At 39.5% G+C, this 27,149-nt stretch overlaps 1 protein-coding gene across 3 annotated transcripts in view; it reads right to left on the reverse strand.

Annotated features, from left to right (window-relative positions):
• The window catches only part of CRPPA (CDP-L-ribitol pyrophosphorylase A), a 278,128-nt gene that overhangs the window by 124,402 nt on the left and 126,577 nt on the right, over positions 1-27,149 (reverse strand). For all 3 annotated transcript variants that reach the window (XM_072650821.1, XM_072650823.1, XM_072650822.1), the window contains exon 9: positions 1,240-1,371. In XM_072650821.1, coding sequence (XP_072506922.1) covers positions 1,240-1,371 — 132 coding nt within the window. The remainder of the gene's footprint in view (positions 1-1,239; positions 1,372-27,149) is intronic.

Here is a 27,149-nt window from a genome sequence, read left to right on the forward strand (position 1 = left end):
TGTTAGACTTGAGAAACACATGATGGAGAACACGCCTTTAAAAGCCATTCCAAGACTTAACATGCCAGGTCCCCCCTAGAAAAGAGGCTGATGATTTTACATGGAGGAGGCAGTGCACACCTGGGAATTAACCCCTCGAGTGTGTTTGGATCCTCTCGTATACTCAAAGTTTCTTTCTCTATTTTTTTAAGACACAATGAACGTCCACACAAATTCCCCACCGCTTTCTAAAGACTTGCCTTTTATTTACTGTCATGTCTTTTTCGAAATTGCACATGGTCTTGAACACACAGAAGCAAAGTGGGGTAATCATTTTAATAGACAGCCTAAAATGTTATCATCTTCTGTGAGTAAAAAGAAACTAAAAAATTGAAAGGCCTAAAAAAGAAAAAAAGCATGCTTAAGCCTCGCTAGAAAAGCTGACATCTATTTAAATGACTCTTGTTATATAAAAAAAAGACATGACCACTCTCATTTTTAAAAGTTCCCTAAAATAGTTTATGACCAATAGCTATGATTCATGGGCCACCAACACCTGCCATACCCCAAACTGTTTGCACCAAATCTCTTTTATCCAAAGGGCAGTAGAATATTTCACTGGGTTGGCTCTCCACTATCTTTAGAAAACCATTAAATTTTCTGACATAGAAATAACGATATCGACACACGAAGCCATTCTTTGACTGGGCAAAGAGGGCAGGTCCTTCAAATACTTTACTCGAGACAGTTTTCCCCAGTACAAAGAGGCTACTGTAATAACTCACTTTGCCTCCAGCAAACTCATTGGCTCCTACTGGATACTCTTGGTTTCTGCAGTCCTGTGCCATGCCCTTTCTGTTGCCTAAATACCAACCATCACTTAAAAGTGAACCAGTACCAGAGGAGGAAGAAGGGAGTTCAGAAGTGGTGTGGGAAGGGGATGGACCAATCTCAAGTATCAGTCCACTTAACATTTTATGTAGGAGAGGTCCATCTTTCAACATTCCTAAACTGGCTTAGAAGAATATATGCTCTCCTATTCATATGTGCATATTTGAGGATTCATTTTCTTGGGTTGTTTCCCCTATCCTAATCAAAACAATGACATTTTTTGCCTCAAGACAAGAAGCTTTCCTGAAAGTGAAACATGAGCAGACAAGTAGAGTTACAGCCAAAAATGCTTAAATGTCATTTCAATCTCATATTCTTTTAAGAGTCCCACCACTAATCTTCTAGAGTGGGAGGGGAAAAGCCACATACCTGTGTGAAAGAGATGAGAACACCATATAAGAAAACATTTCGGTTTTTTACTTCCTTTGCAAAATCCTTCATTTCCATCAGTGCTTTCATTCTTTCACTAAATGATACATTTTGGGAATCAAGAAAATGCACCTGCCAAAGAATACAAGACAAAATAGTCAGGGAACCAAACCAGAAAATGCATTGTTTTCAAGTTTCACGTCTCAAAAACTGAGAAACTAAATGTTGTTAGAAACACAGGGGAAAAGTGGGATATAGCAAATCGTTTTCATGAGTATGTATTAACTTCTGCCAGATGATCCAAGCCATTCAAGTGTTACCACATGGTCAATGCTTCCGCTTGAAAATCCAGCATAGCAAGATGGTGTAACAGTGATTCCCTAAGCTCTAAACTAGTCCACCAGATGAAGGCTGAAGGCTCTCTGATTTGTACTCCTTCCACAAGCGAGTTTGATATTAAGGGTGAGCCACCATTAGAAGAAACTATCAGACAACTAGAGGTTCTGTTTTGACTCAGACCATCCATCTGTTGTCTCTTATTCTCGATGCATTTCCTTTCTGGTCATAGAAGTCCTACATCATCTTTAGTGGCCCTCCTTCCAGGCCAGGTGTAAATACTAATGGGCTGTGTCCTATTTAAGACCAATCCTGAAATTTTCTAGAGTTTTCTTTACAAAAATTTTATTGATGCTCATTTCTTCTGCATCAAGATGATTTCTCAATAACTCCTCTTCCCCCTCCAACAGAACTATTCTTTGCAGCAAAGAAGTACCACCAGGTAGACCAAACCAACACATTGACCACTTCAGGCAATAGGGCCTCATGTTCTAACTGCAGTCCATAATCCCTCTGCCAAGAAAAGAGATTCATGTTTGATCATTGGTCCTTCCTTAAGCAAAACTACTTTGGATTTATTTTGTCTATACATAATATTTGTACATGGTGTCTCCCTGGGAGAATGTAAGTTCCAAAGGACTGGGAATGGTTCATTTTTGTTTCTGCATCCCCAGGACATGGCACACAGTAGGCATTTAATAAATGACTGAGATTCATTGATTAGCGTCAATATCGGCAGCAACAAGGATGAAGGCTCCAATATGTTCTAATGTTGCTTTTCTTCCATGACGGTGGCCACTGTGAACTTGGCTCTCCTGGTTTTGTTCAGCTCATTCTGCATCAAGTCACAAAGGTCTTTGCAAATATAGTAATGAAATATTGAAATAGAATAATAATACTATTAGAAGTATATAATTATATGTAATAATTATAATGATATATAGTAATAACATAATGATGAAATAACCTTAACATGCTACAGTTTATTCAGTCATTACCTAATTGATGAGTACTAATTTTACTTCCCTTTTTTTGATATAAGAAAAATTATTGTTATAAATATTTTCCTATATATAGAACTTTTCTTTGTGTCTTGAATGTCTTGGAGATGGATAGATAGATAGATAGATAGACGGACAGACACACACACACACACACACACACACACAGACACCTAATATGTTATCATGGGGCCAAAGAATCTTTGTAGCTGAGTGACTTTTCCATTATGATTCCATACTGTTTTCTAAAAGCTAGAATTCCCAACTCCACCAGCAGAGTGCAACAGGGCTCCTGTCTTCCCACCATCCTTGTCTTTCAACATTTAATATTTTTGTCTTTTGTCATTTTATCATGCAAATTTCTATCACCCTTTGACTTCCTTTCAACTTTTTTTTAATCAAAGACTACAGGAATCAAGGGTTTGCAACCATATCATTTCACCAAAATCTATTGATAGTAAAGAAAAGTACTATTGTATCAGCCTGTAGTTTGGGAACACAATTTTCCCCATGTGACCCAGTCTATCCCCTTGTTTAATTCTGAACTCAGTTCTTTGCCTGTGTAAGATTCTTATATTTATAGGCAGTGCAGGAATTTTATCCACTTTGTTTTTCAATTGTGGATGGTTAGACCAATATCACTCATAATGCTGTTGACTTAACTGAAGAGACTCAAGGAAAACTATCAGATTTCTTGGTCTAAATTAACTTAGTACAATATGAAGGAGGATTTTTTTGAGAACCTTGCAATAAAAAAATTTTTTTTCACTTGTTTGTAATCTGAGTGGACATTTTCCATAAGAAGCATGAAGATATATCCCTTATACCTAGACAAAATCACCAGTGGAACCATGTCTATTTATAATTTTGACACAAGCATGAGGGACCCTCTGAGGAGGGCCTTCAAGCACATATTTGGTTCTATGGAGTCTAATGGTTTTTACACATCAATGAATGCTTTACTACGAAGGATAACGATATATATGGAGACAGAGCATTAAAAAGTATCAATAAAACTTTTTAATAAATGAACAAGAGCCAGGATGGAATGTTTCCACTATGTTATAGTAAAGATGAGGTCCCTGATAAAAATCCACTAAGCAGTAAGCTTTCAGCAAGTGCCTTCTGTAAGCCAGCCATTGCATTAAATACAGGGTCTCCAAAGGCAAAGAAAAATGGTCCCTGACTTCCAGAGGCTGAAACCTAAATCACTGGGAAGGGGAGGCACTAGTGCCTGGGAGCAAAGATGGGGACATGGACTGGAGCTGTCCCAGGTGAAGAAGCTTCCTCCACCAAGGCAGGTTGGCAACTCCTCGCAAATTCTACTGAGAGAGGTATCCTGGGTGCCAAGACAACATCCAAGGCTGCAGTCAGGACAGGAAAGAGGCAGGATTCAAAGCCACTTTTCCATCTATGATGCCATAAAGCTAAGATATCAGGGCAATGGTTCTATGCCACTAATATAAAACTCCTTCAGGGAAACTTATTTTCATACTCTTTGTAGCATGACAAACACACAAGATTCTTTAAAATAATAATCAAAGTAGTTAATTTAAAGTTTCATCTTTGCCTTTTCTTTTTGTTTTCTAGGCTCTTGCATTTTACAGGAACCTAGCTTGTTATTTCAGTTACTGTATCTGACAGGGAATGGACCCTGGCCCCTTGAACATTTCCCTGAACTCTCCTTGAATTTTCCATCCTCTGGACTGGACACTCATTGGGGCCTATGCCCAGTTTTCCAATTCTCAGCTACCTCTAACCTAGCCCAGCCCTTTGCTGTCTGTTACCTCTATTTCCCCCCTACTACTTCTCAGCCTTGATTACATCTAGACCCCATTCTCCCTTGAGCACAGTGGTCTAGGCCCCTGGTGTTCGCCTGGATACCTGGTCCTTGTCTGTTACCTCCCAGGCACTCCAGACTACTTGGCCACCCCGACACAGATCTTCCCACTCCTGGACCACTGCAGATAAGATCCACCTTACCTCCATTAAAGTGCTCAGATTCCATAAGAGTCTGGCCAATGCTCAGATTCGAACTGTCCAGCTTGTCAATACAAGTGTCACCAATATGGTGAATTCTTACAATCTCACCCACCCAACTGATGTTCCAATAAACCTTACCTCTGGCTGAAAGAAGGCTTGAGTCAAATTCATTCGAGGCAGGACCTGTGCACTGCTTTCCCTTGAATTTCAGGGTCCTAGCACCCCTAAACCTCAACACATCTACCGAATCTTGGCAGTGAGTATGTCACAAACTGAGTGTCAGTTTCCTCATTTCTAAAATAAAAGGTTTGAGTGGAGCCAAGATGGCAGAGTAGAAAGATATACATATGCAGGCTCTCCCCACACAGCCCAAAAAACCTGTAGAGAGGGATTCTCAACAAATTCTGGAGCAGTAGAAGTGGAAAACAACAGAGTGGAGGAGATTTCCAGCCCAGGGTGACCTGAAAGGCCCATGGGAAATGTCTGTTACTCCGGACACGGAGCAGAGCGTGGAACCCAGCCCAGCCCAGCCTTGGCTGCACTGCCTGGCTCTGGGAGGAGGACACCTCAGAGGTGTAATCTCCAGTCATGGAATCCCCAGTCACAGCAGCAGTAAGTTTGACGATCTCTCAACCCACAGGCACCAAAGGTCAGTGACAGGGTTTTTTCAGCAGTTTGGGAAGGTAGAAGGGCCTTCCCATAGCTCTGATCTTAGGCAGTGGCCACGGAGGCCACATCGGGCAGGCAGCAGTTCTTGCAGCAGCCCCATCCATTGTTGGATCGTAAAAACCCCTGGGGGCACTGAGGAGCTGATTCTTACCTCAGCCCTGTGTAGAGGCCCTGAGGGCCTGAGATCTTTATCTCACATCTCTCAGATTGGCGGCCCTGCCCCAACAGCTTAACTAAATCTCAGCCCCCTATGGCTGGCTTGGCAGAACAGGAGGCCAGGTGACTGCGCAGAGGAAACTCTGCTAAGATTCTGGGCACAAAAATCTCTCCCTGCTCCCAGACCAGTGCATGCACTTGATTGTGCCACCTAGGAGGAACTGAGATCTTAACAGATTCCCAGAGTATACCCTACTCTTGACAAAGGACCCAAAAGTCAAGTAACTGGTTGGAAAAATGCCCAAAAAAGGGGAAAAAATGAGACTATAGAAGGTTACTTTCTTGGTGAACAGATATCTCCTCCCTTCCTTTCAGAAGAAGAAGAGCAATGCTTACCATCAGGGAAAGACATAAAAGTCAAGGCTTCTGTATTCCAAACATCCAAAATAAATATGCAATGGTTTCAGGCCATGGAAGAGCTCAAAAAGGATTTTGAAAATCAAGTAAGAGAGGTGGAGGAAAAATTGGGAAGAAAAATGAGAGGAATGTAAGAAAAGCATGAAAAGCAGGTCAACATCTCACTAAAGGAGACTCAAATAAGTGCTGAAGAAAATAACACCTTTAAAAATAGGCTAACTCAATTGGCAAAAGAGGTCCAAAAAGCCAATGAGGAGAAGAATGCTTTAAAAAGCAGAATTAGCCAAATGGAAAAGGAGGTTCAAAAGCTCACTGAAGAAAACAGTTCTTTCAAAATTAGAATGGAACAGATGGAGGCTAATGACTTTATGAGAAACCAAGAAATCACAAAACAAAACCAAAAGAATGAACAAATGGAAGATAATGTGAAATATCTCATTGGAAAAACAACTGACCTGGAGAATAGATCCAGGAGAGACAATTTAAAACTTATGGGACTACCTGAAAGCCATGATCAAAACAAAGAGCCTAGACATCATCTTTCATGAAATTATCAAGGAAAACTGCCCTGATATTCTAGAACCAGAGGTCAAAATAAATATTAAAAGAATCCACCGATCACCTCCTGAAAGAGATCCAAAAAGAGAAACTCCTAGGAACATTGTGGCCAAATTCCAGAGTTCCCAGGTCAAGGAGAAAACATTGCAAGCAGCTAGAAAGAAATAATTCAAGTATTGTGGAAATACAATCAGGATAACACAAGATCTAGCAGCTTCTACATTAAGAGATCGAAGGGTGTGGAATATGATATTCCAGAAGTCAAAGGAACTAGGACTAAAACCAAGAATCACCTACCCAGCAAAACTGAGTATAATACTTCAGGGGAAAAAATGGTCTTTCAATGAAATAGAGGACTTTCAAGCATTCTTGATGAAAAGACCAGAGCTGAAAAGAAAATTTGACTTTCAAACACAAGAATCAAGAGAAGCATGAAAAGGTAAACAGCAAAGAGAAATCATAAGGGACTTACTAAAGTTGAACTGTTTACATTCCTACATGGAAAGACAATATTTGTAACTCTTGAAACTTTTTTCAGTATCTGGGTAGTTGGTGGGATTACACACACACACACACACACACACACACAGAGAGAGAGAGAGAGGGAGACAGAGAGCACAGAGTAAATTGAATAGGATGGGATTATATCTTTAAAAAATGAAATTAAGGGGTGAGAGAAAAATATATTGGGAGAAGAAAGGGAGAAATGGAATGGGGCAAGTTATCTCTCATAAAAGAAGCAAGTAAAAGACCTCTCAGTGGAGGGAAAAAGTGGGGAGGTGAGAGAAAAAACATGAAGCTTACTCTCATCACATTCAACTAAAGGAAGGAATAAAATGCACACTCATTTTGCTATGAAAACGTATCTTACAATACAGGAAAGTCAGGGAGAAGAGGATAATCAGGGTGGGGGGATGATGGAAAGGAGGGCAATAGGAGGAGGGAGTAATTAGAAGTCAACAGTCTTGGAGAGGGACAGGGTCAAAAGAGAGAGCAGAAGAAATGGGGGGCAGGATAGGATGGAGGAAAATATAGTTAGTCTTACACAACATGACTATTATGGAAGTCATTTGCAAAACTACACAGATATGGCCTATATTGAATTGCTTGCCTTCCCAAAGGGGATGGGTGGGGAGGGAGGGAGGAAGAGAAGTTGGAACTCAAAGTTTTAGGAACAACTGTTGAGTATTGTTCTTGCGTACAACTGGAAAATGAGAAATACAGGTAATGGGGTATAGAAAGTTATCTTGCCCTACAGGACAAAAGAGAAGATGGGGATAAGGGAAGGGAGGGATGTTAGAAGGGAGGGCAGATTGGTGATAGGGGTAATTAGAATCCTCAGCGTTTTGGGGTAGGGGGAGGGGAGAAACGGGGAGAAAATTTGGAACCCAAAATTTTGTGGATATGAATGTTGAAAACTTAAATAAATAAATTTAAATTTTAAAAAATAAAATAAAATGAAAGGTTTGGAGGTGAGACTCCACCCCTACTCCGCACTTCAGCTCCAGGACTCCTAAAGCCTCTGCAGTGAGCATCTCCCCCGTGTGGAGTGCTCAATAAAGTCTTTAGGCAAATGACCAAAGGGAAAAAAAAAGATAAGGGCCCTGCAGACACAGCATTCAAGCCACAGGAAGTTGGCATTTTCTAAAAATCCGTTGTCACCAGAATCAAAACTTTATGGAAATGCTTTGAGCACAGTGTTGTTGGTATTAACAGATGTTCTAATACCATGGAAAACATTGTATTGCTAATACTTGAGCTTCTAAAACCCACTAAAGGACTCGTGTGAGTCCTGAGCTGACTGGGGGAAATGAAGATGAAGCAATAAAGTTAAACAGTCATGCAATAATAAGTCAGTGCTCTGGGTTGAGTGGCACGCTAAGTGCTGGGAATACACAAAGAGACAAAACCAGTCCTGCCTTCAAGGAGCTCACAATCTAAGGGGAGGTACAACAACTGCTATTGCTCAGAAGTTGGTCAGTCACCTCTACTCTTCATGACCCCATTTGGAGTTTTCTTGGCAGAGATTCTGGAGAGGTTTTGCCACTTCCTTCAGCAGTTCATTTTATAGGTCAGGAAACTGAAGCAAACAAGGTTAAGTGACTTGTCCAGGGTCACACAGGATGTCTCTGAGCCTGGATTTGAACTCAGGTCTTCATGACTCCAGGCCCAGCAATCTATTCACTGCACTACTAGCTGCCCATAGGACAGATAGGAAATAAATTAAAAAGGAGTCATTACAATTAAGAAGGACTATGAAAGGATTTTAGTAAGTCACCCAAAATACCTTATTCACCACTCCACACGTGAGAGACACTCAGTGAAGAGACTGAAAATACTGGAGCTGGAGGAGGGGTGTGGAGAAGTAGGTTCAAGGGCTCTTAAGGGTCTCTCACTGTATTAGAGATACAGCTCACTTTTAACCCAGATGTGGGACAGGTTTTTATGAAGAAGAGAAGGGAAAAGTTGCAACAAAATTGAGAAGAAAAAGAAACCCTCTCTGTCAGAGCAGTTTCGTCTGCCTTGAGACACCTCGGATAGCCTTGAATTCACTGTACCTGTGGCACTCCCCTGCTGGAGATCTGGAGGACTGGTTAATGGGTGAGGCTCACACACGGTGCTCTTATGCCTGCCTGTTCGCTGCTCCCACCTTCATAAAGGATGACTACAAAGCTATCTCATCCATAGCAATAAGCACGAAGAAGACAAAGAAAAAGTTCGTTTTCTTTTACTAAGCATCAGTACCTAGTAAGCCCCTGCGTTTTGGTGAAGGGCAAACTGGTTAAACCCTTAACACATTGGTTTGCTTCTTCACAGTGTGGGTGGGCAGATCCAAGCACAAAAGGGCTAGAAAAGACCCCTTTCTTTACTCACGCTATCCCCCCATGGGTCATCTCTGTTCACAGCCACAGATGCTTTGTATTTGCTTAACAATCATTTAATAAATTATTGGACCCATGTGTATTTCCCTTAAGTATTGACATCTTCCAAAAGGGTTTGTCACATGTCCCCCAAGACAGGTATATTAATTAAAGAGGCAAAAATTAATTATCAGAAACAAAAGCTTTAATCAATCAGGAATGTTTATTACTTCCTGCATTCAACACTTGTACTCCATTTATTCTCTAATCCATTGCTATAAAAAAGCCCGATGTCTTATATCATAAAGAGAAATAGACTGGGGTTGACATGGCAAAGGACAGAGATTAAGCATTTACCTGAGGGATATACTATTCCCTATCCAGTAAGGGGGAAGGATTGAAGAGAAATGCTCTGGAAACTCTCCAAGGCTAAGTTGAGAGAAAGGGAATGGTTGAAAGAGATCCAAGAAACCTAAATCAGTGGTTTGTCCAAACAGATTTCTGAATATGCCTGGAAAGATGAATGACAAGGGCATAGAGTATGTTGATCTCCTAGGCCTCTTCCAGCCTACAGGGAACAGAGAGAAAAGTGGCTCCTCTCATTGGCTGCCTAACTGGAGACCAGCCAGCCAAAAGAACTCTGACAGACAAATTCCCACTTGGTTAGACCCTGTCCATTCCAGTGATCTGAAACCCCTTCTTCTCTTTCTACAGGCACTGCTCTTCTTTTTCCACAACCACTCACTAATCTAGATCACCCTTTTTGAGCCAACCTCTGCACTGCCCCATTCTAAAGCTACCCAGTATATATTCTGCATTGCTTGCTCCATAGCTAACAACCTTGCTTTCATCTGAAATGTTTTCCTTTCCCATCATTTCATCTATAATTCTCACTGATACCTGGCTTCCTCCTGATGGCATGACCACCCTGGTCTCCTTTTCCAGCACCAGCTGCATGTGCACTCATTCCCCCAACTCACTCACTCGCCAAGGTCGAGGAGCTGGAATACTCCTTGCTTCCCATTGACACTACCAGGTTCTCCCTCTACTATCATCACTCAGTGACCTCTCTCCCTTAGAGGTTCACTCAGTCCACCATCTCTTCAAAATTCCTGCAAAACATTCTCCTTTCTTTGATCCACTTGGCAACTGATCTTTACTTTTCACCTCATCTGCACATGAGATGACTTCAATATGCCTATTAAAACTACCTTAGGCATACTAACCTTCCAGTTCCTCAACTTTCCCTTTTCCCATGATCTATTCTTCCACTGAACCTCAGCTACACATAGAGATGGTCACATATGTTGTCTTATTGCTTGGTAAAATGCCTAGTGATCACAAACTCTGAAATTCCCTAATTCCGTATGCAAACCTGCTTCTATCTGGGGTCATTCTACTTCTCCCTCTGCCTTGGGACTCCAAACACTCTTCTTCATCCTCATCATGACATACAATCCCTCAGATCTTTCCTAGGACATATGCTATGCACTGGCCACACTCTTCTTTCATCTTCATCTTGACCTCTTGGTGAACCAGTTTGACTCTGCGTTGTCTCCTTCTCTCAAATCACTTGACCCCTTATCCTACTACCAGTCCCTGCAAAGCCTTAGACTTAGATCACTCCTACCATCCACTGCCTTTGGTCATGTTCATATGCTGCTAAAGGAAGGTAGAGAAAAATCACAAAACAATGTTGAATGGATCCCCTGCATATTTATATTACCTGATCTCAACTAGGCCTCCCTACAAGATAGGAAGGTAATGCATTTTTACTTCTCCCCATAAACTACTCCCCATAGCAATTTTACCAAACTTTTTCATCCCTCCTCAAACTTCCTATCATTTCCCCTCCCCTCATCCTCTCAGGTGAGAACCTTTCTTCATATTTCACTGAAAACCTTGAGAGTTCTCCCCATTTCACATCACTCATGCATTCTGTCATCATCTCCCCTTTCAACTTTGTCTCTCATGAAGAAGTGGTTTTCCTTGCCAGGGTACACACCTCTCAGTGCATAAGTGATATTTCATGGCATCTTCTCCAGTAGATGGTTCCCTCCACCATCTTCATTCTCTCACCTTCAATCTCTCCTTATCCAGTGGCTCCTTCCCTACTGCCTACAAACATGCCCATGTCCTCCCCATCCTCAAAAACCCTCTCTTGATCCATCCATCCCAGGCAGCTACAGCCCCATCTCTTTCCTCCCTTTAACAGAGAAACTCCTTGAGCAGGCTGTCTACCATAGGTGCCTTGGCTTCCTTTCCTCTTCTTAAAGTCTCCATTCCTTGGCATACAGTGTCATCATTCAATCAAAATTGCTCTCTCCAAAGTTCCTAATGATATCAATTGCCAAAGCTAATGTCCTTTTCTCAATTCTCATCATTCTTGATCTCTCTGCAACTCTTATTGCTGGCCATCCCCTAGTCCTTGGTGCTCTCTTCATGTAGGTGTTCCTATCACTACTCTATGCTACCTCCCTCACCATTGCTTCTCTGTCTTCTTTACTGGATCCTATCCAGGTCAATCAACAAAATAACCATGGGTGTCCCACAGGGCTCTGTCCTGGGGCCTCTTCTTCTCTTTCTCACTTGGGATCTGATCAGCTCCCATGGATTTAATCACCATCTCTATGCTGATGATTCCCAAATCTACTTATCTACCCCCAAATTCTTTGTTGACCTTCAATCTTCCATCTCCAGTTGTCTACTGGAACATGAATCTTGAATCAGACATCCTGTAGATATTTTAAACTCAACACATCCTAAAGTGAACTTACTAACCTTCTTGTAAAATTCTTCCTCATTTCCCTCTCATTATTACTAAGAGTACGACCTTCCACCTATCCACCCAGGCTCACAACCTACGTTTCAGCTTTGACTCCTCATTTACCTCCTCCCATACCATCTCCACATGCTTTTATTATTTTCGTTTAAAATTTTGAGTTCCAAATTTGATCTTTCCCTCTCTCCTTCCCCCCCCCATACAGTAAGCCATCAGATATAGGTTATACATATGTAATTATGTAAAATATTTCCATATTAATTATTTTGTATAAGAAGACTTGAACATAAGGAAAAAAATGAAAGACAGGGAGTGAAAAATAGCCTGCTTGAGTCTGCATTCAAAGAATATCAGTCCTTTCTCTGGAGGCAGACAATATACTTCTCCATTAGTCCTTTGGGATTGTCTTGGATAACTGCATTGCTGAGAATAACTAAGTTATTCACAGTTCATTGCTACAATGTTGCTGTTACTGTGTACAATGTTCCCCTGGTTCTGTTCACTTCACTTTGCATCAGTTCATGTAAGTCTTCTCAGGTTTTTTTGAAACCATTCTGCTCATCATTTTTATAGCATGAGGATATCCTGTTACAATCATATACCAGAGCTAGTTTAACCATTCCCTAATTAATGGGCATCCCTTTAGTTTCCAATTCTTAGCCACCACAAACACAGCTGCTGTAAATGTGTGTGTACAAGTAAGTCTTTTCCCTTTTTCCCAGATGTTATTGGAATCTAGACCTAGCAGCCACATATATTTTTTAATTTTAATTTTATTGGGAGTTTTGGTTACTTTTATATTACATTTATTTCTGAATGGCTCTCTCCTCCCTTTTCTACTCAAGGAATTGGGGTAAAAGCAACTTAGCACAACTAAATATGCCAATTATGCCTGAGAATCTTCAGTATTCCCTATCTGTAGTCCCTCACTTCCTCAAAAAGAGAAGAGAGGTGTATCTACATTGTCTAATTTCATCTCTCCTTTGCCAATTTGCTGGGTGTGAGATTAAAAACTCAAAGTTGTTTAAATTTGTACTTCTATTACTAGAAATTTGAAATAGTCTCTTATATGATAACTGATAGCTTATAATTCTTCTTTTGAGAATCTGTGTTTGTTCCCAACTTTTGGCCCCTCTTCCACTGGGGAATGACAGAGTTTTCCATATCCAATAAATATTTCACAAGATCATAGTTAGCCAGTGCATTTATTAATCACTTAATATATGGCTTTTGAAAGGGAAAAGACTCTTGGGAATATCTAATCCAACTCTTTAATTTTTCAGATGATGAATATGGCATCCTGAAAAAGGAAAATGATATCCCAATGTCATCCTTCCATTTAACGATAGAGCTAAAACTGGAACACCAATTGCCAACCTCCAGCTCCATGACCTATCTACTATGCTGAGTCACCTCCCAGCTAGAATTTAATATTGCTTGTAAAGAAATGAATAAATCATAAAGTCAGCATTTCCTTGTATTGTTTCACAAGGTGATTTTTCTGTGGAAAAGAAAACATTTTTCATAATTGTATTGTGATTTTGATTATATTATGTCCAAAGTTGAGTTAATTGATTAATGACTACTAAAAGAAGTTTCTATTCCCTTCAAAGCAATACCATCTGTGGCAAATTTTCTGACTTAGAAGTTGAAAGAACTCAAAGAATTCCTAGTGATTAATATAAGGCATTGATTTATTGGGCTGACTATTCATCTACAACATATAAATTAATCCCCTTTTCATTTGAGAAAAGTGAAAAAAATGGCATTAGAAGAACACAAAAAAACCTGAATGTATACGGATAAAACAAAATGAAAACTGAGACTTAAAAAAACCTTCACAAATTCATTTAGCTCATGGCAGTTTTTTCTATATTAGATGGCATCATCTAGGACAAATGCTAGTTTATACATCTAAAAATGTGATCATTATCAAATACGCCATTACTTTCCATTATTAATAAGGTTATCTCCAAATCACATAAATCATGAGGGCTTAACCTGGGGTCCCTGAAGTTGACTGTTGTTGATTTCGTATTACAATTATTATATTTCAATATGTTTGGCTACCTTTGTAATACTATTTATTTCTGCATTTAACAACATGATTCTGAGAAGGGCTGAGACTCCCAAAGGGATCCAATGTTCAAGAAAGGTTAAGAACTCCTGGTGTCTATGAACATTTGGATGGCATTAACTAAAAAGTTTAAAAGATTTATATCCTTGGCATTAATCCAACATTAAATATTCTTTATTCATTCTCCTCATTTTCTGCTTATACTTTAAATGCCAAATATTTTCTGTTTTAACTCCTTTTGTTAAGACGAATTTTTCAAAAGGAGGCAAATGTTCCTAGGGGAAAAGCCATGATCAAGGCATGCCAGAAAACACAAAAGATTGAGAAACGTGCCCATGCTCAGAATGGGGCCAGATTCATAGAATTCATAGAATGCCTTTCATCATTTTTTCCAACCTTTTCAGTTGCAACAGCCACAGGAATTGAGCAAGGTTTGACAGCAGGAGGTCAGCAAGAAAACACCTTCAAGCAGCATAGAAACTCACAATTCTAATCTTGATGATTTTTTTAAAATTTCACACAATGAAGAACTTACTAATAATTTAGTCATAAAATGGAAATACAAGTTAAAGAGTTATGAAGAAAATAATAATATCAAAATAAAATCTCCAAGTGAAAGAAAATTAGTTGCCACTACAATGCCTCTACCACTGAACCAGAATGGCATTCTTATTTTGCTTTGATGGTCAATTTGGTTTAAAAACAGACTAGTGGTCATTATGATTTTCATATTGCTTTCTCAATGTTTCCTTCTCTTCACCCCTGATCCAAACTCCTTAAGCTTCAACCAGCAGTTTGCTTCCTACAATCAGCCCTCTCTCTCTTCAGTTTCTCCCTCTATCCTTGCCCCTTCCTTGCAATCTACAGATCTTGTTCTTTACCTTAAAAATTCCTTGAAGCTTCCTGTTCCACTTAAAGTTTTAGTCTTTCCTTTTTCTCTAAGCCAGACTCTGAGAAAAAGTCACTTTATGTCCTCTCACTTCTCAGTGACCTTCAATATGACTTCAATCTCGCCACTCACCTGAAATCATTTCCTCTACAGGTATCATTTGTCTTTAATGGCCATATCTACTGGACTTCTCTCAATCCTTCTGCTTCTTGACTTCTTTGGAGCACTGGACATTGTTAATGACCTTCACCTGGTTAGTCTTTCCTTGACAGGTTTTTACTAACACTGTTCCCTCTTGGTTCTTTCTTCCTACCTGTCTGGTTAATCTTTCCTAGTTTCCTTTACTGGATCATCACCCTACCCTATGCCTCCTACTTGTGGATGTTTCACAGGGCTCTCTCCGAGGTTGTTGTCCTTGTCTCTCCTCCTCTCCTCTTTCTCTCTCTCTCTCTCTCTCTCTCTCTCTCTGTCTCTCTCTGTCTCTCTCTCTTTCTCTCTCTGTCTCTCTGTCTCTGTCTCTGTCTCTGTCTCTCTCTCTCTCTCTCTCTCTCTCTCTCTCTCTCTCTCTCTCTCTCTCTCTCTCTCTCTCTCTCTCTCTCTCCCCTCTCCTCTCTCCTCTCTCCTCTCTCTCCCCCCACCTTTCCTCTCTTTCTCTCTCCCTCTCCACACAAGCATGTGCACACTCACACACACACACACACACACACACACTCTTACTCTCAGTAATATCGCTATCCTCCATGGTATATTTTTTACACAGATGAAATCAAGACCGATAAAACCAGCCCTACACTGACTCTGAATTCTCTATCACATTATAAACAATCTATTAGACCTTTCAATCTGTATGTCATATGAACACCTTGGCCTCAAATTCATTTTCTTTTCCCCAAAACCAACCCTACACTTTCAAATTTCCCCACTTGTGGTGAAAGTACCCCAAAGTCTCACAAGCACTTCAGTTTATCACCTCAGAGTCTTTTGAACACCTCATTTTCCTCCAAAATATCTCTTTTATCTATCTCATTCTTTCTACTCACACAGCCACCAACCTCATTCAGGCCTCCATCACCTCTGAATAACCTTCTAACTGATCTCCCTGTCCAAGTCTCTGTCATTCTCCACACATTTGCCAAGCATTCCAAACATCAGTGTGACCACACCATTTTCCTGATGATAAACCTTCAATGGCTCCCTATGGCTTCTAGGATCATCCTTTCATGTAATCAAGTTCTACCTGCTAAAACTTAGTAAACGTTCCTTCTTTTCATGTACTCTATATATCAACTGCCCAGACTGCCTTTCTTGGTCTTCCTCACACACAGCATTCCTTTATCTCCTTGCTCCATGATTCTGTCCTGGCTTACCGAGTGTCCAGAATGCATGACCTCCTAAACACCTGAGATTCTTTCCAAGCTCAGTTCCAATGCCTGCCCTGACAAGAGGTCTTTAGAGATCACCCCCACCCAAATTCTAGTGCATCTCTACAATTAACTTGTTGATGCTTCAGACATAGTTTGTATTTACTTACACAGGTGTTGATGGTCACCTATTAAATACGAGCTCCTTGAGGGCCGGAACATTATTTTTTTGTTTTTGACCTGGTGTGTAGTAGGTGCTTAATAAAGGTTCCTTGACTAACTGATCTGGCTCCATCACATGACCAAGCCAGTCATGATTAGTCCAAATATGTTTATAAATTTTTGAAACAAAATAGGTTACAAAATGCTGGTGCTGGTCAATCCATCTCTCACTGCCTATATTCCCAGCGGGACTCTACAGGTAACAGAGAGATTTGATGCCTGTTATCTGCCCACAGGAAGCCCAGAATGTAGCTGAAGAGGCAAGGCAAACATCCTTAAATACTTAGGCAATGGGATTATTTAATATACTCAACATGCAAAGGGGTCCTACAGGATCAATACTGATTGTGATTTAATCATGAAAGGAATCTCCCAGGTGAGGAAGCCTTAGAAAATTGGCCAGGACAGAGAAGTTAAGACAATTGCCCAGGCCACACAGCCAGTAATATGGCATAGGCAGGGTCTGAAACCAGGTCCTGCTGTTTTGGAAATGTGTTCTCTATTCATGACATGATGCTGCCCCCCCCATCCTAAAATTGCTCTCAAGTAGGGAGATATCCCATAAATATTAACTAAATTCTTTAGTCTAGTAGAGGGAGAATGAGAAGAGAAAAAGAGGGGAAGGACAAGGGAAGCTGTCTGTTCCTCTTTTCCCCTTCACACTTACTCCTCTTTTTCCTTGGTCTTCCATACCTTTTCCCTCCATCCCCAGCACAAGAGGGAGGAAGAACCCCTACCCTAACCTAAACAGCCAGAGAAAAGGCATCAAGACCAGAGAAATTGAGCCAAATGAAATGAAGTGGGGTTTTTTGTCAATCAACCAATCCACAGACACTCACTCTAGTCTTTGGATTTTAGGCATCCAGGTCACCTGAGGCAGGCCATCTCAGTGCCCATGAGTGCCCATTTCAGTGCCCTGAAAATTAGTCAAAGGTTGTCTTTGTCACCCTGTGACCTCCTACCTTCCCTGATGGGGGCTACTCTTTGACAGTTCAAAGTCCCTTGCCTGGCCTACAAAGGGTAAAAAGACTTTAGAGATTAGTTAGTTTAACTCCAACCTTTCCTCTTCTCTTTCTACTCCAAACTGTTCTCAACCTAATTAAAACTTTCATTCCCTCTGTGCGAGAAATTGATATCATTACCTGATTAAAGCCAAGCAAAATGAGGAGCCATTTGCATTTTTTAAAAAGTTCTGGAGAAGATTTGCTTCTGAATTTATTTACACACAAAATGAATCTCTAGCAAATGAGTTATTTCTCAGCAGAACTTTTTGCTTCTTCCTGCCTAATCTATCGGCTCACCCCTACACAAGGGCCCAATAATAAAGAAAACTCATTTTAGGGAGACATGGCAGGGACTAGGTGGTGAGCTAGAAATGACAAAAACCATGAACCATTCAAAATGAAAAGACTTGGTGCTAAACATGGATAAGCAGAGCCCAATTCATATTGAATGGTTAGACCTGAATCATCTGGAACAAGGACACAAAATCTCTAAATTCAATGGGCAAGGGGTATACCTAAGAAGAACTAATAACCAAAAGACTATGCAAGATCCTGTGACTGGCTGACATGTATATCCTATGTAAAAAAGTCCTCTGATTGGGTAGCTATAAAGGCTGGCCCACCAAGAATCAATGCAAAAAGGATATGAGAAATAGCCTTCATGAAACCAGTCAACCTCTGTTTTTCTTTTTTGTTCTGGGGGGGAGGTATTTAATTAAATTCTTTAAAATGAACAGGAATATATTTTCTTTTTCTCCCAACTCCTACCTCATTGAAAAAAAAAAGAAAAAGAAATTTCTTTTTTTAATTGAATTATTTTATTGCTTTTCAGTGTTTGACAATCACTTCCATATATCTTAAATTTTTTTCCACTCACTTCCCATCATTTCGTAATCCCTCCCCACTCCCTCCCTCAAACAGTGTAAAATCTTATATAGGTTCTACACATACATTGCTATTAAATGCATGTAGCATAGAAGAATGAAAATGGATGGGAGAAATCATAAAACAAAACAAAACATAATAGAAAAGAAGCTGTTTCTATCTGCAATCCAATTCCATAGTTCTTTCTCTGGATATGGAAGGCATTTTGCCTCGAGTCCACTGGAAATTTTTTAAGTCCATGTATTTCAATGAAGTACTAAGTCTACCAGAAAAATTCCTCACACACTGTGGTTGTTGCTGTGTACAAAATTATTCTGATTCTGCTCCTTTCACTCATCAACAATCCATATAAGTCTTTCCAGGCTTCTCTGAAGTTTTCCTGTTCATCATTTCTCATAGTGCAATAGTATTCCATTACATTCTTATACCGCAATTTATTCAGTCATTCCCCAATTGATCGGTATCCCTTTGATTTCCAGATTTGGGCCACCACAAAAAGAGCTGCTATAAATAATTTTGTACATCTGGGACCCTTTTCCATTTCTATGATCTCTTTGGGACAGAGTCCCAGAAGAGATATTGCTGGGTCAAAGGGTATGCACATTTCTGTAGCCCTTTGAGCATAGTTCCAAATTTCTCTCCAGAATGGTTGGATCAGCTCACAGCTCCACCAACAATGAATTAGTGTTCCAACTTTCCCACATCTTCTCCAACATTTATCATCTTCTGGTTTTGTCGTGTTAGCCAATTTGATAGATGTGATGTGGTACCACAGAGTTGTTTTGATTTTCATCTCTCTAGAGATGAAAAATAGAGCATTTTTTCATATGATTATAGATAGCTTTAATTTCTTCCTCTGAAAACTGCCTGTTCATATCCTTTGACCATTTATCAATTGGGGAATGACTTGTATTCTTGTACATTTGACTCAGTTCTCTATATATTTTAGAAATGAGGCCTTTATCACAGAAGCTAGTTGCAAAAATTCTTTCCCAGTTTTCTGCTTCCCTCCTAATCTTGGTTGCATTGGGCTTGTTTGTACAAAAACTTTTCAATTTAATGTAATCAAAATTATTCATTTTACACTTCATATTGTTCTCTATCTCTTGTTGGGTCATGAATTTCTCCATTCTCCACAAATCTGACAAATATACTATTCCTTGCTCCCCTAATTTATTTATAGTATTAATCTTTACACCTAGATCATGTACCCATTTGGACTTTATTCTTGTGTAGTGTCAGGTTTTGGTCTATGCCCAGTTTCTGACACACTATTATCTAGTTTTCCCAGCAATTTTTGTCAAACAGTGAGTTCTTATTCCCGAAGCTGGGGTTCTTGGGTTTGTCAAACAGTAGATTGCGATATTCATTAACTACTGTGTCTTGAGGTACCTTATCTATTCCACTGGTCTACCCTTCTGTTTCTTAGCCAGTAACAAGTGGTTTTGATGACTGCTGCTTTATAATCCAATTTTAGATCTGGTAGGGCTAGGCCACCTTCCCTAGCATTTCTTTTCATTAGTTCCCTTGATATTCTGGACCTTTTGTTCTTCCAGATGAATTGTGATATTATTTTTTCTAGCTCTAGAAAATAATTATCTGGTAGTCTGATTGGTATGGCACTGAATAAGTAAATTAATTTAGGCAGAACTGGCATTTTTATTATATTAGCTCGGCCTACCCACAAGCAACTGATGTTTTTCCACTTACTTAGATCTGACTTTATTTGTGCAAAAAGTCTTTTGTAATTGTGTTCATATAGTTTCTGGATTTGTTTTGGCAGGTAGACTCCCAGATATTTTATAGTGTCTACCATAGCTCTAAATGGGATTTCTCTTTCTATCTCTTGCTGTTGGGCTTTGCTAATAATATATAGAAATGCAGATGATTTATGTGTGTTTATTTGATAACCTGCAACTTTGCCAAAGTTGTTTATTATTTCAAGTAGTTATTTACTTGATTCTCTGTGATTCTATAAGTATATCATCATCTCATCTGCAAAGAATGATAATTTAGTTTCTTCTTTGCCTATTCTAATTCCTTCAATATCTTTTTCTTCTCTTATTGCTACAGCTAGCATTTCTAACACCATATCGAATAACAGTGGTGATAATGGACATCCTTGTTTCACCCCTGATCTTACTGGATATTCATCTAGCTTGTCCCCATTGCACATAATACTTGCTGATGATTTTACGTAGATACTGCTTATTATTTTATGGGAAGTTCCATTTTTTCCTATGCTTTTCAGTGTTTTCAATAGGAATGAGTGTTGTATTTTGTCAAAAGCTTTTTTTGCATCTATTGAGATAATCATGTAATTTCTGTTAGTTTTGTTGTTGATATGATCAACAATGCTAATAGCTTTTCTAATATTGAACCAGCCCTGCATTCCTGGTATAAATCCTACCTAATAGAAAAAGAAATTTCTTGCAGTAAATATTGAGTCAAGTAAAACAAATTCCCTCATTGATTGCTTAAATATATATGTATGTGTGTATATACACATGTATATATGCATGCATATGTATTTATGTATACAAACACATATGTGTGTTCCCTAAATCCATGATCTCTGTGGAATGGATCACGTGTTTCATCGTCAAACTTCTGGAATCATGGATGGCCCTAGCACTGATCACAGTTCTTATGGATTTCAAAGGTGATTATCTGCAGCGATTGCTCTCCTATTTCTGCTCACTTTATAAAAGTCTTCAAAACTGTTCATTTTCATAATAAAGATGTTTAGCATTCAAGTTGTTCTTATGGTTCTACTCATTGCCCTACATACTACTTAGTGACTTTTTATATATAATTCCAAATTGCTTTCCAGAAGGGTTATACTCATTCATAGGTTCACCAATCAGTGTGTCCACAATATTGGTTACTTTCCTTTCTTTTTTTTCCATCATTCTCAATCTATTGGGTATGCTGTGCAATTCCAGAATCATTTTATTTTATATTTATCTAATTATTAGTGATTTGGAGCATTTTTTTCACATAGCCATAGGTATGTCTTTCCTTGAAAACTGTCTATTCGTATGTTTAAGACCCTTTTTCAATTGGGGAATGTCTCTTATTCCTTTAAGTGTGAATCAGTTTCTTATATATCATGGAAATAAGACCTTTATCAGAGAAACTTAGGGAAAATATTTTCACCAATGGATTTCTTTTCTTTAATTTTAGATTTATTGGATCTGTTTTTGCAATTTTTAAAAAAAATTATGAATAAAAGTTATCTCTTGTCTCCTCAGAGCCTCTCTATCCTTGTCCTGTCATAAAAATTTCTCCCGTCCAGAGACCTGATAGATTTTATGTATATACAAAAGCAAATTAATCTAGTAGTCTTCTGTTTGATAAACACAGAAATTCTACTAATTGGAATAAGGACTCGCTACCTGATTAAAACTGTTGAGAAAAACTACAGAAATAAGGAAGGAATTAGATTTGGCCAAACATATTTATGGCTTCTACCAAGATAAATTCCAAATGGATAGGTGACCTAGATTTGTCTTTTATACATCTTGTTTGTGTGCATGGTTATTTGCGCATTGTCTCTCCTGTGAGACTGTGAGCTCCTGGAGAGCAGGGACTGCCTTTTGCCTTTCTGTGCATCCTAAGAACTCAGTACAGGGTGCACTTAGATGTTTAACAAATACAAGCTGACTAATATAAAAAGTCACATCATAAAAAAATTAGAGAACCATCTTCTCTTTCAATCATAGACCTCCCTGAATATATCTCACATTCCTGTTCTTTTCTGGAGTCTCTCATTAGTTATACTCTCCAGCTTGCTCACATGTACCAGATGGTTTTCCCTTGCCCTCTGTAAGATTCATTTGCAACTGTTATAATACTGACATTGGGAGAAAATTGATATTTAAAAATAAAAATAGGCCTTGGCCAGCTAGGTGGTGTGGTGGATAGGGCAAGAGCCTTGGAGTCCGGAGGACTTGAGTTCGAATCCGGCCTCAAACACTGACTAGCTGTGTGACTCTGGGCAAGTCATCTAACCCTGACTACCTCCAGAAAGGAAGGAAGGAAGGAAAGAAGGAAGGAGGGAAGGAAAGAAAGAAGGCAGGAAGGCAGGAAGGCAGGCAGAAAGAAAGAAAGAAAGAAAGAAAGAAAGAAAGAAAGAAAGAAAGAAAGAAAGAAAGGAAGGAAGGAAGGAAGGAAGGAAGGAAGGAAGGAAGGAAGGAAGGAAGGAAGGAAGGAAGGAAGGAAGGAAGGAAGAAAGAAAGAAAGAAAGAAAGAAAGAAAGAAAGAAAGAAAGAAAGAAAGAAAGAAAGAAAGGGAGGAAGGAAGGAAGGAAGGAAGGAAGGAAGGAAGGAAGGAAGGAAGAAAGAAAGGAAGAAAGAAAGAAAGGAAGAAAGGAAGAAAGAAAGAAAGAAAAGAAAAAAAGGAAGAAAAAAGAAAGAAAAAGAAAGAAAAGAAAGGTCTTTGTCTCAAGGATAAGCTTGAGAGGTGTGTAACTTTCTGAAAGCCTACTCTCTTCCTCCTTTTTAATTCTGGGCCCAGATCAGTATCTATTCATAGTCACCAACATATACACATATATTTATAATACATATGTGTGTATATACATATATATAATACATATGTGTGTGCATATATATACATACATATATACATATGAATGTGTGGGTATACACACACACACACACACACACATGTATGTACACACATTCTCTAAAGCTTGCATGAACATCATGATAAAAGCAACAAACATCCTATGTCCCTACTTGGTACTTTCTGTGGGACATCCATTCAGGTGGTAACAGATTTCTGCCAGGAGGCTCTGCAATGTTTTGAGAGGATGAAGAAGCGACTTCAAGGGGCATACCCTATTAGCAAAGACACTACAGAGTAAAGAGTAAGGTCTGGATTCAAAGAAAAAGATCCCGAGGAAAATTAAATGAGAAGGAAATCACTTTCAGATAAAAGTGGGGGTGGGGTGGGGAGAGGAGACATTCAGAGATCTTTCACCTGAGAAGTAAGAGGTCTCTGAAAGGCAGCCAGGAGGACCGAGGGCATTGTAGGCATTGGTGTCTGAAGGAACAGAAATGAGAGATTGATCAACACAAGCAATAACTGACAGAGAGGGAGTTCTCAGACTGGCAAAATATCTTCATAGTTTGGCAACATGTGCCCGCAATTTTGAGAAATCAGTGAAAGACAATACTTTGGCATCCTCAGCAGTTTAGACAGGCATTCTGCATCCTGTATCTTGCAATAAATGTGGTCTGGAGGCCCTAGAATTATCTGCCACCATCTTTAAAAGATTAAGCTCTTTAATAGCAAAATATAATTTTATAACATGTATATAAAAACTGCATACAAATAGAAATATCACAGCATAATTTAAAAATACACATAATAATCAAAACATATGCTATCACTAGCCGATGCTCTCTTAAAATATATTCTCTGACTGTGCAGGGATAAAGTGGCAAATTACAATAATGTTTTCTTTAAAACATAGGAGTAAAGGATTGCTTCTGCTATAGAAAGTAACAATGAGGGTCAAGGACTGATGCCTCATTCAAATACTCCAGGCTTTGGGGGGAATGGAAATCCATTTGCTAATATCAGAACAGAAGAAACAGAAAAAGTACATTTCACCTTTGGCTTCCCCTGGAACGTGATTCCTCTGGGATGCCACTTTTTAGAAAGGATATTGATAAGAGAGAATGCAAAGGACAGCAATGAAGATGGTGAAGAGGTTTGGTTGAGACTATTCCTAGAGAAGAAACCATTGAGGGGGGACATGATATTAATTTTCAAACACCTGAAGGGTTGTTCCATACAAAAGGATTAGAAGCTTCTTCTTGTTCCCAGAGGGCAGATCCAGAAGTAGGGGACAGAAATTGCTGAGAAGGAAATTAAAGTTTGATAGAAATACAAATTTGCTAATTAATCAAACAATTACTAAGCAACTACTACATGCCTGGTATCCAGAAATCTATCCAATGTTAGAGAGGGCTGTGTTGGGAGAAATGAGGAACAAAGGATCCCAAGCTGAGGTGGTACAGCCATTGTTGAGCAGGTTAGAGAGAGGGTTCTTTGCTCTTCATCAGGCATGTGTTTGTTAAAGCACCAACACTAAGATTCTATAATTAATTCTGCTCCCTTGGTCGCACACGTCATGACTATTCTTGTCTCTTCTCAGGGAGGACAGGACGGGAAAAACTGAACATATCCCTTTATCTGGGGCTTATTCCAATGTTCATTCCTTTCTGGGTCTCAAAGTTTAGATTCAAAATTTTAGGTTCCAGAGAATCATTAAACTCAAAATTCTCTCAGTGTTGGTAGGAATCCAGGATGAGTACGAGGAAAAGTAAAGTATAATGGAAGAAGCCATAGCAAAGACAGCACAGTGAAAGGAAGTAATGCTACCCACCTCTATCCCACAAAGGCTCAAGACTGGAAGGGGAAGACAATACAAATGATGAGGGAGACAAAGGGAGAATATGTGTCTTTTTAACTTCTATTTCATTTAGATTGATCAAAGGAGGGCAGAAAACACACACACACACACACACACACACAGAAAGTTTGGTATAGAAATACACTCAAGTTAGCAAAGAAACAAAGGGAACTATAAAACAGAAGGGAAAAAGTAGATTCAAGGTGGGGGAGTAATCATAAGAAAATCAAACTCCAGCTCCAGAAGGTAAATCATAGGGTAGGACTGAAACAGGTCGGGGAAAGATCTAGTAACCTATGGCTGGCCTATGAAAAAGAGAAAGAAAAGGAAAGCAGGAGAATGGAACAGATTAGGTAAAACATATATCACTAGAGCTGGATTCATTTGCTCTCACTGCTCTCTTGTTTGTAAAGGTGGTAAGAAGAGAAAAAACAGAACAAAATAAAGAAAGACACAGAATTAATTATTGTAAATATGGATGAATTCACCCATAAAATGGAAAAGAGTAAGATGGATTAGAAAGGAGAATCCAACAATTTGTCATTAATAACAAAGCATGCTTAACATACTGGTTAGCACAGCACCTGGAAGCTAGGTGATACAGTGGATAGAGTACTGGACTAGGAGTCAGGAAGTCTTGTCTTCCTGAACTCAAATTTGGCCTCAGACATTTACCTGCTATGTGACCCTGGACAAATCACTTAACTTTGTTTGCTTCAGTCTTTTTATCTATAAAATGAGCTGGAGAAGGAATGGCAAACCACTCCAGTATCTCTGCCAAGAAAACTCCAAATGAGGTCACAAAGAGTCAGACGTGACTGAAATGACTCAACAACAACAACTACAACAACAGTGCCTGGCATATGATGACTACTTTCTGAGATGATTTGCCGACATAAAGGTTCACAAAGGATTAAAATATGGAACTGAAGCCACACGTATTACGTTTTATCTTAATTCAAAAAAGTAAGGATAGCAATCATGATTTCAGACAAGATGACAACAATATTAGACTAGATTAAAAGAGATAAACAGGATAATTCAAAAGTGCCTATTAATACTTAACATATATGTGCCAAATGACATAGCACATAAATACTTTTTAAAAAGTAAATTCAAGGCAGAGCCAAGATGGTGGAGGAGAAAGATGAACCTGCTCTAGCTCTCCCCCCATAGCCCATAAAATATCTGTTAAAAAAAAGACTCTAAACAAATTCTAGAACAGCAGAAGCCACAAAATGACAGAGTGAAAGAGATTTCCAGCTGAAGACAGCCTGGAAGGCTGATAGGAAGGGTCTATCGCACTAAGCTCAAATGAAGCACAGCCAAGACTGGGCCATGTGGTATGGACAGGACTGGAGCAAGCTTCAGGGTGCAGACTCTTGGGTAGCAGCTGCAGTTTCCAGATTTCCCAACCCACAAATGCCAAAGATAGCTTCAAAGGTCATTAAGAAAGCTCTTTCACCTGGGTGAGAACAGAACATGGTCCAGCCCCGGTCCTGGTTCCAGCCCTGTTCCCAGGGTGGCAGCAGTCACTGCTGCAGCAGCATCCACTTATGGAGCCCTCCACCAGGGGAATTGAGTGGCTGATCTGGATCTCAGTTCTGAGTGGCAGTCCTGGGGTGAGGAGGAGCACTGGCATGGTGGAGTGGTAGAGGCTCTGGACAGGGAATCCTACTCACAGATCCTGGGCAAAAAGGAATGCTTGTGGTTTCTCCCAGACTGGAGTGCAGGCCAGGAGAGGAGTAAGCTCCTCTCCCTTGATTGTGCCACCTTGGAAGAACTGAGAACTTACAGGTCCCTACAGTATGCCCTCCACTTGAAGAAGGACTCAAAAGTCAAGGAACTAGCTGGGGAAATGCCCAGAAAAGGGAAAAAAATAATACTACAGAAGGTTACTTTCTTGGTGAAAAGGTATTTTGTTTCCATCCTTTCGGATGAGGAAGAACAATGCATACCATAGAGGAAGACATAAAAGTCAAGACTTCTACACCCAAAACCTCCACAAAAAGATATGCAATGGTCTCAGGCCATGGAAGAGCTCAAAAAGGATTTTGAAAATCAAGTAAGAGGTAGAGGAAAAATTGGGAAGAAAAAAAAGAGTGATGTAAGAAAATCATGAAAAGCAAGTCAACACCCTGTTGAAGGACACCCAAAAAATGCTGAAGAATATAATACCTTTAAAAATAAACTAACCCAAATGGCAAAAGACACTCAAAAAGTCAATGAGGAGAATAATATTTTAAAAAAGCAGATTTGGGCAAATGGAAAAGGAGATTCAA

Source organism: Notamacropus eugenii, chromosome 3 (assembly GCF_028372415.1).
Source record: "Notamacropus eugenii isolate mMacEug1 chromosome 3, mMacEug1.pri_v2, whole genome shotgun sequence".
Classification (NCBI taxonomy): Eukaryota; Metazoa; Chordata; class Mammalia; order Diprotodontia; family Macropodidae; genus Notamacropus; species Notamacropus eugenii.